A 15910-nucleotide genomic window follows, 5' to 3' on the forward strand; every position below is an offset into this window, starting at 1 on the left:
TATAGGGAGGCAACTTTGTACAATAGACCTATTTCGATCTTGTTAACTAATTTTTTTTTTATCAGTAAAAATTATGAAACCGATATTGGAAGACTTTTGATAAATATTTGCGATTTTGCATCCATTAGTCTCCATTTTTTTCTAACAGAATTCGGTCAAAATATTTTATTAATTTTTATAAAGCACGAAAAATCTAGAAAATTCCCAAATTTTAACGTTTTCTGCGGTGAAATATCAGACTTTGAAATAATGAATTTCAATTTGGCAAAACACAGATTCGCTTGACACGCTATTATTTTTGTACGATGCCCTAGCAAGTTTTCGTGCATAAGAATGTTTATGTCTATGAAAAATACAGGAAAATTGAAATCAATCGCTTGAGAAAACGCAAAAATATTTGTTATAACATGTAATTTTGAAAAACTATTTTTTTGCAAAGTACATTCACCCTTTCTTTTGGAAGGACGACAAGAATAGTTATCTGTAGCCACACGTTTTTTAATCTCATAATTTATAGCTAAATATACAGAAAAAAAGAAATAAATTATGCGAGGTGGCCATTTAATTTTTTTTGAGAGTGAACAAATTTTATTAGATTTATAATTCCATGGAGTACTAACAATTTCTACTATGAAAGCAAAAAAAAATTTTTTGCTTCGCAATTTTTGAGAAAAAACCAGGAAAATATCGAAAAGTGGCTTGAGCACTATCCAAAAAATTTTTTAAAAATCTGAAATTTTGGGAAAATTACTTTTTTTTGATGTACTAAGGATTTTCGTTGGAGCTCCAAGAAAAAAAAATATCGATTTTTTTTGCATCATCCTATTGAGTACATAGTGATTCCATAGCGTTGAAGGAGAGCTCGAAATTCATTATTATAAAACTCTTTACCACGATCAACATGCAATTTCTTTGGTACACGACCCCTCGCAAGTACAGAGCTCATAGCATTAGTCACATCCTTGGCACTTTTTGTTTTCGTCGGAACGACCCAAGCGTACTTTGAAAAGATATCTGTGATTGTTAGGAGATACTTGTAACCTTTATTGAACTGAGTGTACGCAGACGTATCAACAAGATCTACTTGCCAGGTCTCGTCTAATCCACGCATGATTATATGGCCGCGCGGATAATTTTTTCGAGCAGGTCTATGAAACTCTTCTGCTATCACTGCTTTCTCCATGCTCCAACGCTACGAGTCGTTCATCCAGTTGTGATATTATTTGAGAATTACGGATTGGCAATTGTTCTTGAGTTTTGATAGCCGTCTCAAGATTTTCTATGCGTTCTTCAACACGAGAATGAAGGCTCCGAATCATTTGTTCATCATCGATGACTTTTTCGAATGTTCTCAGCTTCTCCTCTAAATGAACTAAATGAAGCTGAGAGTTGCATATAATGAGTTCTTGTACTGTCTCGCCTTCGATGTTGACGTTTGATATTTTCTTGAATTTGTGTCTCCAGACCGTGAAACATTATCTCATGATTATCAATGTTATCACGCAGGGATGATGTAACAGCGTATAAAAGTTTAATTTGTTCCTGTATAGCATTTCTCATCACTTCAACGGATACAGCATCGTGTTGCTCGATAGCAGCACCTACATTGCACAATCTCCTATTATCCATGTCGTATTGATCATTGGCAGTAATTTTGAACCCGTTACCAGGACGACCTCGACCACCGCTGGTAATACTCTTGATCTTAGACAATCTTAGATCTTGATCTTAGACCAAACACATCAATACTCATGATTCAAATGAATCCCAGGAGTGCCGACTTGCCTAATAAATGATTTCAGCTTCGTGCAATTTTTCAATGATTGATATAATTTCGTTGGAATGACTAGAGTTTCCAGCTGATTGAGAGGCAAGGAGTAACCGCAATCGATCCACTAATTCATTAGGATTATCCCAATATACTGTAACGGTACGTTTGTGCTAATGCACGCCGTTACGCGTGAGTTCGAGCTTTATATCGAAATAAAGAGCGGGCATGAAAGAAAAACAAAAGCATAATTGAATTGTGTTGAAATTAACAAATAATTTATTCAATTTTAAATGCTTTGAACCAATTTACAAAAATAAAGAATTCTTGTTCGATATCGTGTTTTTGTTTTATCTTATTTTGCATGAAAAATTCGCACGATCATTAATTTCCGATATTTTTCTCTCGCATGAAGGAATTTGATTTAAATTTCGCAGTAATTCAAATTTTTGATAATTCTTGCAATAATAATCTCTTGCTAACGCTTAATAATTTTTAATTGAGCTATGATTCTTAGAGACTCACTTTTTGATTCTATACAATACAAGTTTATTTTGACGAGTGAATTATCGTTTTGTCTTCACTCTTAAAGACAATCCAATTAAATTGTTTTCAGTGAGTTAATTCGTTTTGATTAATTTAATAAGCTCAATTTGATTTGAAAATGATATTTTGTTTGACTCGCAAAATTCTATTAATCGATGTCTCGTTTGGAGAATAAAGAAACGTGCTTGGTTTTATTAATTTTAATGAATTTAATCAATTAAATCGCCACTCAGAGAGCAATGATTTTTGATGGAAAAGAATCCACCCAGAGATCTTGAGACAGAACGAACCCGAACTGTCCCGGCCCTTCTGGCGTGGAAAGGTAGGAATTCTACCCAAGAATCTTGTGACCGAACGAAATCGAACGGCCACGGCCCTCTTGGATAGAAAAAGGATAGGAAATCTACCAGGAATCTTGAGACAGAACGAAATCGAACTGTCCCGGCCCTCCTGGATAGATCGGAGACTCACCTAGGATTCTTGAGTTCAAACGAAATCGAATGAACCCGGCCCTCCTAGCGTGAGGAGGAAAGGTGTTATTCTGTTTGAATTCTGAGTGTTAATGAGCGATGTTATTTTGCTCTTTGTTCTGAGAGCTATTTAAATGAGCGAAAAAATTTTTATGTTTCTTTATTCTCTTCAATTAAGGCGAGTGCACGCGGCGAGATCCGGAGGCAAGACTGGCTTTTTGTTTTGGCATGCGAGTCGAGCTCTCAGGGATTCGAGACGTGACTGGCTCTTAGCGTGGCGAGATTCGAGACGAGACTAGCTGCTGGAGCTTCTGCGCTCGGGTTTTTATACCCGTTGAAACAAAGGAAATAATGATCATAATACTTTTGGACTTTGTCCCTTTCTCTGATTCGCTGCGCGACTTAATCTCGAATCAGGGACTCCCACTCTAAATTCTCTGATTGGTGCGCTAACTCCCCCGCGTGGGTCCCAATTGGCCGAGTCGAGCTGCAGTCACACTGCGCATGTGCGAGAATTTAATGAAACTCAATAAACTCAATTTTTATTGTTTTTATGCACAATTCGTATCTTTTTCAATTATTTTGCTATGATTTCTAACAAATTTCTAAACAATAACATTTTTATTTCATTTTAATTAATTATTTGCTCGTGACTGCACCTATTGCACGTGCTTATGGAAAGTAGGTCATCGCGCATGCGCACTGTGCACTCGATCTCGCAAAGAGAAGTTTACTTAAAAATTTAAATAATTTTATCCTGAAATTTTCACCCATTTGTTAAAAAGACGTTTCTTTAATGATCCGCATTAATTTTCTGAACAAGAAAAGGTTTATTTAATTAAAATTGAATAAAATAAAGAATTTCACGAATCTAGGGAATTTTGTGGAATCGAAATTGAGTTGGCAGCGCTGAGCGCCTCGCTTCCCGAGCGCCGCTTCGCGAAGTTAAAATTTTTCCACATGGCCGCCGGTGTAAACACTCGTGCGTACCATGGCGTCAAATAAAATAAAGTTCTCGAGTCAGTGTTTCGCTTCAATACATAATCCTTTGTTTTATGTCTTTACACAATCATGTGGCATGGTAGAGCTTTACCAATTTTTCTTCTTGGCACTAAAAGCATATTCGCTATAATATTTTTATATTTAATGCCTTTCATGCGAATAGGTTCATTGGATTTGTAGTACTTCCTATGTTCATACGCGCTAGTAACAATTGCACAACAATTGTCCAAATTTACAGCAGTTGTGATCTTTCTATTTGGTGATTTTTTGAATATCAATTCAAGCAAACCGGGGGATAGTTCGTAAGTCTTGTTCTTAACAGACAAATAAACACTGTCAAAAGTTACTGGTAAATGCCTCCCCGCATTTTCCGAATTCCATATGAATCATCAAGCTCTTTTTTTTCGCTGGTGTCAAAAATTTGTAGGTACTGCTGCACAAGCACAGGAGATTTTTCTTAAAATGTTGGTGACTCCTTCTCAGATCGTACGTTCAATGAATCTTTTTCAGGTAATGAATCTGATGATGAATCCTTATTAGAAGATGCCTCTAATTGCTCTTGATAATCATCATCATCTTCATGTGCAGTTCTGAATGTATCATTTAAATCCTCAACTTCTTCCTTCAGAGTCAGATTCTTCCAAGCTGCTCCCTCCTCCTTCTCTTCTCTTTTCAGCTTTTTTAATCTATTTTTTCCTGTTTCTGATCAACTAGTTTTTGTAACTAGTCCAGTCACCTTAGGCCATATTTTACGAAGTTCTATTCAAGAGACCTAGAGGTTAGCCAATTTTTTTATAGGTTGTTTGGACCTACAGGAATATAGCCCTGAGTTTTCGAACAAATCCGACTTGCACTTTTGCAATAAAAAATTATTGAAAAAAAAAAATCGATTTTTTCGATTTGGTGCTCAGGGAACGCATCTGATCGAAAAACTTAACACATGAAAGTTGTTCGGCATAACGTCCTCTATAAAAAAGGTCTTATACAAAAATGCGCTATCATTGTTAATTAAGCAGTTAATTGCCAATAAAGACAAAAAATCACAACTTTGTTTTTGCTGCTACAATCGTTTGTTTGTAGAGTAATCAGTTTGAAATTCATACAAGATGTAGGGAATTCAATGCCCAAGAGAATGGTGGCAGATTTATTAACCTGTGAGATATAGTTTAGCAACAATTTGCGGTCTTCGAAAAAACTTTGACATCTCATAGAATTTGGCGATGGAGGCCTACAGTGTAGAAAAAAATCGAGGAGCTTCGTGTCACCGTGCACAAACTTTTTGGAAAAAATAAATCGTTTTTGTTGATAATAAATAGTGTTTTTTGACGTTTTAAAAATTTTGCTTATAAACAAATAGCAATTCTGGACAAAGTTACAAAGATATTCGGAAAAATCTTGGACCATTCGATGCGTTTTTGGAAAACGAACAATTTAAAAAAAAAAAGTCGCAATATCTCTATTACAGACCGAGATATGAATATTTTTATATTTTTGCAAATATCTGTTGTTGATATTGAGATTTTTGCAAAAATCAAATTCGATAGCCTTCCGTAGGGTTCCGGCTATGAGATTCGATAAAATACTGACCTCCAACAGGGATTTTGTCATCACGGTTATCCGTGTAATCTACTCGACGGCGCGCGGCCGAGAGCGCGGCGACGGCCGCTCGCCCGGGCGCGGCAGTGGGGGTACCCCCTCGCGCTCCGCAGCCCCGCTCGAGCGACTTAGTTAACAAATTTGATAATTCCCTTTAGAATGGTCGTAGAACGATGTATTTTTTTTTATTTTGCGTGATTTTTTCTCGCGAACACGATGGTACTATTAAAAATCATGTCCGTCCCATAGGAGAGCCGTCACAATCGATTTTAAAAATTCCACATATAACCATGCTTTAAATTCAATTTACCGTTAATGGGATAGGGTATCATGAATAAATATTTTCTTCAACATTGTTTCATTCATTACAATTCGTTTATTTATGTGAATGAAAAAAAATTAAGAAAGAATAGTTGTTCACATCGTTTTGATTTTTTTCTCGTCAGGTTCATACTCATCGTCGCTATTGGATACTTTTACATTTATTGGCACCGTTACAACGGGCAAGTCAATTTCTATTTGATCGTCGATCGCTTCTTCATAATAGAAATTTTCTTCTCCATCCTCATCATCGCTTAATATTATTTCGTGTTCGGCAGTATTCGCACAACTCATGCCGTTACATTTTTTACATAGTACCGTATATTTTAATCCTAATTTCCTGCACGTACAATAAGATGTACAGCCACTCTTATCGCACGAGCAAGAAATGATTTCCAACAAATTCGACGGAATGGGATCTTTCCTACATGTGATTGGTTCTAAAATATGTCTTGTTTTTTTCCACCCCCACTGCATCGGGTCCTTTGAACATTCGCCTTGCCATTGGCAAACTTGTAGAAATGTGCGAAGCGAATGTTCATTACAAGCCTGAGCAGTTGGGGGAAGAGAACTTAAATTGAACACTGCAAAAACAAACGTGTTCTTTCAACACGTTTTAGGCGTGTAAACGTTGAGGCCGATTTCTACACGCTTCTGACCGTGTTGTTATACAAATCAACACGTTTTATTCGTGTTGTTTGTGCATTCTTATACACGTTGTACCAACGCAACGAGCCGCGTTGTACCAACACAACGAGCCGCGTTGTACCAACGCAACAAGCCGTGTTGTACCAACGCAACAAGCCGCGTTGTACCAACACACCGAGTCGCGTTGTATCGACACGATTTAGGCGCATTTGGCATTGAAGCTCGAATATATACGTTTACAACCGTATTGTTTTTTGTTCAAGACGATCCATGCGTGCTATGTGTATAAAGATGAGCTCAAAACAAGACGAGAAAAAATTATTTTTGCAACTGTAAACACGTATATTTCTTCATGTTTGACGGTGTATAGCCTTTTCACGTACATCTGAAATTAATGAGATCGAAGAAAATTTCCTGCCAAACGGGGAATTGAACCAACTTCCTACCTAACACTATGTCCTAACGCATGCACGCTACCTACTACACCACACGAACCAATGAAATTGTTTCAAAAAATATGCTATTTCTTTCGTCGGCTCGAGAGTGTTATTGTTTACCGAACGTGTACACTAGCGCCATGACCATATATGGGTATTCCTTTCTTATTTCGATTGAAACATCACGCACGACAGTCTGACTTAGGCCTCGCATGCGCCCTATACATATAATATTGTTTCCGCGTATATTGAAGTCGTGTTTAGCTTTCTTTTCCAATCATGGAAAAAATCATCTACGTCAAAATCGGTGAGCGGTGCAAAAAAATAAAATTTTGCCGAAGTGAACATCAAAGTGATGTAGATTGTGCGATGGAAGCGGTGCGACGCGTTTGTGAAAAGGATGAATTGTTGAAGACAATGGTCGAAAATAAGGCCATTGTTTTACAACAAGTTATCGCAGGAAAAAACATCCTTTGTGACATCGAACAGGACGAGGATATAGCTACTGAGAGCGAAATAACCTGCGTCCTGGTACCACTGCTCGATGATTCACTAATTAATACTTGTGCAAGTATTTACACAATCAATCAGGATGGGATTTTGATTGAAGAAGGAAGTTTGAGTCAAAGCAGTGAGCAGAGTGAGGAAAAGGTAAGAAAGTTTTGTCGTAATTGCATAATAAATTGTAAGACTGTCGTTTTGTTTATCGATGAAAAAATGCAATAGCACTAACATAATGAATTGAATTGAATTGATTGAATGATCCTCAATATAAAAATCTAAAATTGATGTGCAACCAATTCAATATTACAGTTCACCGAGGAATCATTTATTTCATACATAGTGTGCATTGAAGCTATATTTATATCGGGCTAACAAATCATAAGTTTTCATCTCATCGAAGCATTTTTTCATAGGTGAATATAATTGAAGCGACACAAAAACTGGTTGCGGTGTATACCAAATGAGATTATTCACATCGCTGCGAAAGAAATTTTTATTTTACTCCTAAGAAACTAAATTTTCTTCTTTGACCGAGGGGAAATTTGGGATATTATTGTAAAAATGCTTAATTAACTAGATATTGCGTGTTACCTCTTTTACAGAGCATCAGCTATTTCACCATATACTGAAGTCAGCAAAAGATAAACATTTCTTAAATTTGTGCCCACATTTTTTTATCAGCGGTTACAAAATATATAGTTGCGATTTGATCGGAGTCAAATATTTTTGGGTTTTTCCTTTGTGAAATGAAAATGCAGCTTTTGTATTTTTTTTCTGCTGGAAAATAAATTTCATTATAACAGTCAACTACATTAATTTCATTCATACAGTCAATGTATTGGAATTATACATTTTTTGTTTATCGATACCAACATTCGCTGTCAGTGAAAGATGCTTGAAAAGTATCCAAGGTTTTAAAATTTTTTTTGCAGTAAAATAAAATCGTATAACTTTGAATTGATTGAAATTGCATTTTTCAAAATGAAATAAAATTGAAAAACTTAAATTATTGAAAAAGAAAAGTAAAAACATTTGACCTCACCGATCCTCTGTTTCACCTTTGCTAAAAACGAATTTCAGTTTAAAAATTTTGAGAAAGTACTTCTCGAGAGAAAATATTGTAATTGGTCTGATGTCTTTATTTCAGGAAAACCAGCCGACTACAAGTCATAACATTAAAAAGCAAAAAACTCATCACATGAGAGAGGATACATCAACTGGTCCCAACTCGATTCGAAATCCGGTGTTGTTACCAAAACTAACTCCAGAGATGGATGAAATGATAAAAAATGTCGGAATTTTGCAGGCTCAAAGACACCTAACTTACTTTTGGACAACCGATCTTCTGCATCGCACAGATGGCCAACCAACGAAAACTGATTATTTTAATTATGCAGCGACAATCGTTGCAACATACCCAGAGTTAAGCGGTGGAGATCGTGGTTGTGTAAGTATTCATTTCGTTTATTTCTTTGATACTGTGTCGTGTCAAACTTTCAATTAAATGATTATTTATTAATTTTGTTCCATGATATTTTGAACTACAGGGAATCATGAGAAATCAACTAAGTACGAACGTACGAAATCGACGAGCAAATTTGAAAAAATCAGCCGCGAAATTCAGCCAAAACAAGCTGATACCAACACAAAACAAAACTCCGTCCTTGATTGTCAATGAACGGTAAGTTTAAATTTTCATATGATGCGCACGTGGTAATATATCGTTATTTATACGGTAATTTCTTTAGGCAAGATGATGTTGACGGTATCGATGCGCTAAAAGAGCTTGAAAAAAATGTTAATCATTTGGATACGCCACATGTACGTTTGCTTTTGGAAGCATCCCTAACCATGCGACGAAAGTGGATAAAGAACGAGGCCAAAAGTATAACTGATATAACTGAGCGATATCCACAATTAAGAATAAGCAGCTTGGTATGAGACTATCAAATAGTTATATTTCATATATTTCTCGATTCTATGATTTATGGTTTTTTTTTCTCCAGATTATATTTGAATTCAAGACATTGCTATCCATGGATGAAGAAGAAATGACAGCGAAAATTAACAGAATGCTTGAAAAGCTTGCCGTTTACTTCTGCACAGAGTGGGCTGTAGACGATGAAGGATCGAAAGCACATCTTCTTACACAACTTTGGACTAGACTCACAGCCAAAGGGGTTCAAAAAAAAGCCGCAAAAAAATCAAACATGCCTCTTTTTACGGTCCAAGAAGTATGTTTTTCATTTACTGAACGTAACTTTTTATTCTGACTTTGTTTAATCTACGTATTGCTTATAGCACCTGAGTTCAACCACGGATCTGAACTCTGTAGAAGAAGCTTCGCCCCGTATGGTGCTCTACACCAAAGATAAAACAATTTCCACAGCATACTTAGTTGCTGATGCTCAGCTGCGAATTAAAATTCACAATCCATCTGTCAGTGGAGCAGTGACATGTCTTATTGCGAGCTATTTTACTTGGGATGTCGCGTACCCTCCAGCGTACGAAAATACTTTGCAGTATTTGGAGTCCGAGATCATCCGACCTGTGACCAAACTTAAACCAAGTGTTCAAAAATTTATGCGAGACTGCGAAATGAAGTTCCAAGCAAACAATTCTTCATAAACCGCTGAAATCTAAGTATTTTTTTTATATTCAAACCTTTTTTCAGATAATCTTTATAGATTCAATTTTTATTTTGTCTTTTTGTTCGAATAGAAAAGAAGTGCCATTTGACAATTTTTATAATAAAATGTACATTTTTATTGTAAAGATGTCAAAAACGTGCAATTTATTTCTCAGTGAAAGAAAAATATGAGTTGTGAGTTAATTTATTAAAAAACTTTGTTACTCATATTATAAAAATTCTTACGGTGTTAACTAAGAATAGAATAAAAGTAAACATTATTATGTAAGAAACCTGTGCTTTATTTCACCTAATATAGTATTAGTTTGACATCATTTTATTTTTTTTTTTATTTCTTACAGACAATACGGAGGTTCTTTTTTGTTCCATCTTTTGATCATCATTCTAGCATTTTTAAAACTGGAACAGTCTTTTTCGAACCACGAACGCAAGGAGGAGAGAGCATCACTTGCTTGATTGGCTATTCGACGATTTTGATTTGACCAATCCTTCGTTAGTTTCAGTCTTCAAGTCCTTCCTCTTACTTCTGTATGCTTATTCCTTATTTTGCACAGTTTATCCGGTAAATTCTGTGCGACAGTTATAAAGGAGAACCACGTATCGTGCTTGTCCAAATTTCACGTGCAATAGTGAATGTGGAAAAATGAGATCTTTTGCTCTCATTATCTTTTCTGTCATAGCAGGTATTGATGCTTCTTCTATTTTGTATGCATTCAATGTGTTGGAATAATCCAATGTTCTCAGTGGTACATACAAAAAGAAAACCTTTTCTTTGAGAACATATATGTTCTTTATTTCGCCGAATACAGGTAAAGCGCTTTCCACGTCTTCTAGTAAGATTAAACTTTTATTTTTGTAGGAAGTTCCATGAATTACGACTTCAACGGTTCTGAAAACTTGACATCCTGCGATTTCGTTATCGTCCAAATATTCATAAAAAAGGTGTGCATTGGCAAGATTTTCCAAAACCACTGTTTGCCCCGAGAATATCTGGTCACCAGTGTATAAAAATTTCATTGAAGAAACATTTGATCGACTGTTAAGTCTGGAGCACATTAGTGTTTGGTGTCTGTACGACAAAGTTTGCGGCATGTTCTTGAAATTTCGTACCACAGAGACCAATGATTTGTAGTACGAGTGCGTAGCTTCAAATCTGAAGCACCACTGTTGTCGCGCTGGGCCAAACAGACGAATGTAGCGAGGAATGTGCACGAGGAAATGGAATTTTGGCACAATGTGGTGAGGATAAAGCCTGTTAAAAATAAGGATGTACACGCAGATCATCCTTTCCAACGTATCAACACGTTCCTGGTGAATCTCGTAAGATAAACAGACATTCAATATCTGTAGTAGCCGCCCGTGGCAGTCGGATCTTTCTTCCAAGTCTGAGTCGTCGTTTTCACATGAACGCTCACCTATGAAGAACGGTAGTGCGTGAGCCAATGCCAGCATTTGCGAGGAACTTTGTCGCAGATGACCGTCTGACATTAAATGAGCTTGGAGAATTGCGCTAGGTGCATTTTTTCGCAAATGTCCAAAGTCGAAACGCGATATCCAATCATTGAGGTCGATTAGAGAAAAATATTCTTTTTCGTAAATGTAGTATCTCAGAAATGCTCTCGTAGCAATTTCGATAACACCCTCAGACAAAATGTGCATACCATCCTGTGGCAAACACATAGTGACATCGAATCCGTCAATGTCAAGCAGCGCACTTCTACGATTGATCCCATATCGTTTTTTCCAGTACTCAACACCCTGCCTTGTTAAGTGATTCTGATCTATGTTGTTCACTTGTTCGATGTGGGTTTCTTTGTTTCGTAAAATGAACCTATCTTCTGAGAATGAAGTCTTCCATTCGTCTCGTGTGGTGAAGCACGTACGACATGGTCGAAACGCTGCCACCGACTCTTTGAATCCCCCCATCAATGCAGATGCTGGAGTATCTCCAGCAACAAACAGGAGCGTTCCTTTGTAATTAAATTTTTCCTGTCCGATCTCTATGCTGATCCCTTCACGTTGTAGAACATTAATTTCTTCAACGAACTTCTCCAAAATTTTGTCGACTCCGAATTTTTTCAAAAACTGTGTTTTCACGATGGCAAATAAATTTACAGTTTGCAAAGTCGATCGCAGTTCGGGATAAATGTTCGCAAGACTCCAGTAAAACATAGAGAGCTTGTGAACAGACGTTTTTGAACCCAAAGGGCTAGCAATTTCGAGATCATCGTAGTACAAAATTATTGCCAACGCTTTTCTATTCTCCTGGAAAAATTCGTGAGTGCGGTAGAACGATCCATCCAAGACGTTGCGTAGTACTCCATCATTTTCATTGTCTCTGGGGTTATCAACGCAATATTTTACGTCTTTATTACGAAGAAGAGCTCGCAGACTTTCCCGAAGAGGTACAATGTACGCGGCTTGTTCCACCTCGACGAGATCTGCGACCCGATCTGGTGAAGTGCGATTTACTTTCCAAACCATTTCAGTGCCGATAGGTATTTTTTGAGGGACGATCATGTCCATTTTTTCGACCAAAAATTTATCTAATTTATACCTCGTATCGATTTTCGCAAAAATCTTTTCCGAGGAAAAAGTTTCGGTGAAAGCTTCTTTCACTGCATCCATGTGCACTAATTCGGTTTCTGGATCCACTTTTCGAGATAGTTCATCCTATGCATAAAAGTAATAGAGTAAGAATTAACGATTAAATTGAAAAATATACCATGATCCATGAGTACAATTTATGTTACCTACCAGTATCAAAGACGAAAAATTGGTCCATAAATCTCGAAACCCACCAATTATTTGAGTGATGGACGTATCACTAACCTTATGAACATCCCTTATTTGAATTAAAAATTGAGCTTGAAGCAACTCAAATTGTTCAGATAAGGAAATGCCTGCTGGATCTTCATGGAATAGAATTTTTGACGAATATTATCGTGGTTTTCTAGCTCGTATAGTATATAAGGCTAACATTCTTTGTTCTTTCAGAACTCACCTTGATGTGCGATATTGTTATTTACATTTATCTCATCGGCGTTCACAATTTCCGCAATGGTATCACTCGTATCGTGTTTTCGGAGCATATGCTGTCGGTATGACTTCCATTTCACGAAAGTTCGCTCGCACCCGTTTTCATTGCACCGAATTTTTAAACGCGGGTCATTTTTGTGCTGCCTTACTATGTGGTGCAATAAAAATTCGCTGGATTCACTCGCAAAATAGCACATTTGACAATTGAAATTAGCCATGATAATGATCGTGGTTTGAGTTTCAATTTAAAACATTCGCCATCTTGGGAAAACAACACATAGACAATCGTGTCATTTTTAGCGTGTTGTGCGAAATGTGTTGTTTAGTGCTATCCGCATTGAATCAACCCACATGTTGTGCATCGCAAAAATAATGAAACGGAAGAAGCCGTGTTGTTGAAAAAACACGGTCTAGCGAGTTGATTCAATGTGCGGAATCGAGCCATACGTGTTCATGTAACTCGGTTAGCTGAAGCAACACACATATTAGGTGTGTTGTGTGTTGATTAAACGCACTTAACAACACGCTTGTTTTTGCAGTGAATGTATTTTTAAGACTCGATTTTGTAAAACACATATATTGGAATTCCTGATAATTCGTAAGATCACCATTACGCGCTCCGTACATAGCCATCATCATACTCTGACCAGCTGCTTGAATAGTGCTCCCATTAACGGTAAATTGAATTTAAAGCATGGTTATATGTGGAATTTTTAAAATCGATCGTGGCGGCTCTCCTATGGGACGGACATGATTTTTAATGGTACAATCGTGTTCGCGAGAAAAAATCACGCAAAATTAAAAAAAAATACATCGTTCTACGACCATTCTAAGGGGAATTATCAAATTTGTTAACTAAGTCGCTCGAGCGGTGCTGCGGAGTGCGAGGGGGTACCCCCACCGCCGCGCCCGGGCGAGCGGCCGTCGCCGCGCTCTCGGCCGCGCGCCGTCGAGTAGATTACACGGATAACCGTGATGACAAAATCCCTGTTGCAGGTCAGTATTTTATCGAATCTCATAGCCGGAACCCTACGGAAGGCTATCGAATTTGATTTTTGCAAAAATCTCAATATCAACAACAGATATTTGCAAAAATATAAAAATATTCATATCTCTGTCTGTAATAGAGATATTGCGACTTTTTTTTTTTTAAATTGTTCGTTTTCCAAAAACGCATCGAATGGTCCAAGATTTTTCCGAATATCTTTGTAACTTTGTCCAGAATTGCTATTTGTTTATAAGCAAAATTTTTAAAACGTCAAAAAACACTATTTATTATCAACAAAAACGATTTATTTTTTCCAAAAAGTTTGTGCACGGTGACACGAAGCTCCTCGATTTTTTTCTACACTGTAGGCCTCCATCGCCAAATTCTATGAGATGTCAAAGTTTTTTCGAAGACCGCAAATTGTTGCTAAACTATATCTCACAGGTTAATAAATCTGCCACCATTCTCTTGGGCATTGAATTCCCTACATCTTGTATGAATTTCAAACTGATTACTCTACAAACAAACGATTGTAGCAGCAAAAACAAAGTTGTGATTTTTTGTCTTTATTGGCAATTAACTGCTTAATTAACAATGATAGCGCATTTTTGTATAAGACCTTTTTTATAGAGGACGTTATGCCGAACAACTTTCATGTGTTAAGTTTTTCGATCAGATGCGTTCCCTGAGCACCAAATCGAAAAAATCGATTTTTTTTTTTTTCAATAATTTTTTATTGCAAAAGTGCAAGTCGGATTTGTTCGAAAACTCAGGGATATATTCCTGTAGGTCCAAACAACCTATAAAAAAATTGGCTAACCTCTAGGTCTCTTGAATAGAACTTATGCTAAGGTGACTGGACTAAACGGGGTCACCACCGGTTTGAAAACCTCGCTCAGCTCCTTCTCAGCTGTGATTTTCCCCAATTTAATCATTCGTTGCTTTCGTCGAATTGCATTGCTAGCGTTTGCTATTTGACGCAACACGTTTTTCTCCTTATTGTTGTGTCCGCGAAGACCGTCGCGAAGGGACGAGTTATCAAGGACGAGTATTTAAGGGATTTAGGCCAAAAGAGCTGAACTCCAACTCGATACTTTTACAACAAGTTAACAATAAGTTTATTTAAGAAGTTACAAATTCGAGGTTTTATTGCCTCGAGACCAATCGTTACAATTCTCGTCAAAGACTGTCGAATTTTGGTTAGTTGGTAAATTTATAGACTTGGGGGTTTTTCCCCCTCTCGCGACAATATGGCGTGATATTCTTTCTCGAAGTTTCGGTGATGACATCGAGGGTCGATGCGCTCGTTCGGGAACGTCGATATTTTGCCGTCGATGCATTTATGCTGAGAACGCTTAATTTATATACTCTTTATTTTAGGAGTGCGATGTACGGGCACAACATCCCTCCCCCCTTCGGGAGACGAAATTCATTTCGGCTACTTTTTCGCACGGAATAAAATAATTAAATTTTAATCATTTCGTAGTTATGTTTGTTTTCTAGTTCCTTTTTTCTAGTTCCCTGTTTAATGTAAGTTTTTTTTTTTTTTGAGGTTACAATGAGCCATTTTTGTTTGCTTTTTCGATTTTGCTTTTCTGATGACAATTTTGTCGTTAGTAGATTCAGATGCGAGTTCTTCTATAATTTTTGGTCTTGCCACGAAAGTCGGGGCTAGTTCGATATCATTAGTTTGTTGTATTAATCGAATTCGTTGACAATGTTTAGCTTTGAAAATTGTTAATATGATGATTATTAAAATGATCATAGTCATGCTAATGGCACTTATAGAATAATTTCCGATTATGTGATAGGGATGTGCCCAAATATTTGGTTCTTCATCTAGTTTTTTCTTAAGGATTTCGATTCTGTCTCCTAATGCGTTCGTTTCTAGTGGATTGATAATTACTTTTGATGGTACGCTGTAATTGAAAATAGGGTGAT

General features: G+C 36.9%; 2 protein-coding genes across 2 annotated transcripts; one reads left to right on the forward strand and one right to left on the reverse strand.

The window, feature by feature from the left end:
• The first annotated feature begins 8344 nt into the window (after nucleotides 1-8344).
• On the forward strand, nucleotides 8345-10018 carry LOC122415961 (uncharacterized). The gene is made up of 5 exons (XM_043428571.1): nucleotides 8345-8739; nucleotides 8840-8973; nucleotides 9041-9227; nucleotides 9299-9526; nucleotides 9594-10018. The coding sequence occupies exons 1-5, from the start codon at nucleotides 8425-8427 to the stop codon at nucleotides 9918-9920; spliced, it is 1191 nt and encodes a 396-aa protein (XP_043284506.1). The 5' UTR covers nucleotides 8345-8424; the 3' UTR covers nucleotides 9921-10018.
• A 479-nt stretch (nucleotides 10019-10497) lies between these two features.
• LOC122416547 (uncharacterized) lies at nucleotides 10498-13034 on the reverse strand. Its single transcript, XM_043429616.1, has 3 exons — nucleotides 12947-13034; nucleotides 12775-12854; nucleotides 10498-12615 (listed from the first exon to the last, which is right to left on the reverse strand). Exons 1-3 carry the CDS (start codon nucleotides 13032-13034, stop codon nucleotides 10498-10500), a joined length of 2286 nt encoding a protein of 761 aa, XP_043285551.1.
• Between the last annotated feature and the right edge of the window lie 2876 nt (nucleotides 13035-15910).

This window comes from Venturia canescens, chromosome 9 (genome assembly GCF_019457755.1).
Source record: "Venturia canescens isolate UGA chromosome 9, ASM1945775v1, whole genome shotgun sequence".
Lineage (NCBI taxonomy): Eukaryota > Metazoa > Arthropoda > Insecta > Hymenoptera > Ichneumonidae > Venturia > Venturia canescens.

What these genes read in the sequence shown, in the direction of transcription:
- LOC122415961 (XM_043428571.1), top strand. Translation starts at nt 8,425, where the DNA reads ATGTCTTTATTTCAGGAAAACCAGCCGACTACAAGTCATAACATTAAA. An exon ending in TCCTTGATTGTCAATGAACG is followed by an intron (nt 8,974 to 9,040) that starts GTAAGTTTAAAT and finishes TAATTTCTTTAG; the next exon opens with GCAAGATGATGTTGACGGTA. An exon ending in CTCTTTTTACGGTCCAAGAA is followed by an intron (nt 9,527 to 9,593) that starts GTATGTTTTTCA and finishes TATTGCTTATAG; the next exon opens with CACCTGAGTTCAACCACGGA.
- LOC122416547 (XM_043429616.1), bottom strand. Translation starts at nt 13,034, where the DNA reads ATGCTCCGAAAACACGATACGAGTGATACCATTGCGGAAATTGTGAAC. An exon ending in TAACAATATCGCACATCAAG is followed by an intron (nt 12,855 to 12,946) that starts GTGAGTTCTGAA and finishes TATTCCATGAAG; the next exon opens with ATCCAGCAGGCATTTCCTTA. An exon ending in AAATAAGGGATGTTCATAAG is followed by an intron (nt 12,616 to 12,774) that starts GTTAGTGATACG and finishes TTTTATGCATAG; the next exon opens with GATGAACTATCTCGAAAAGT.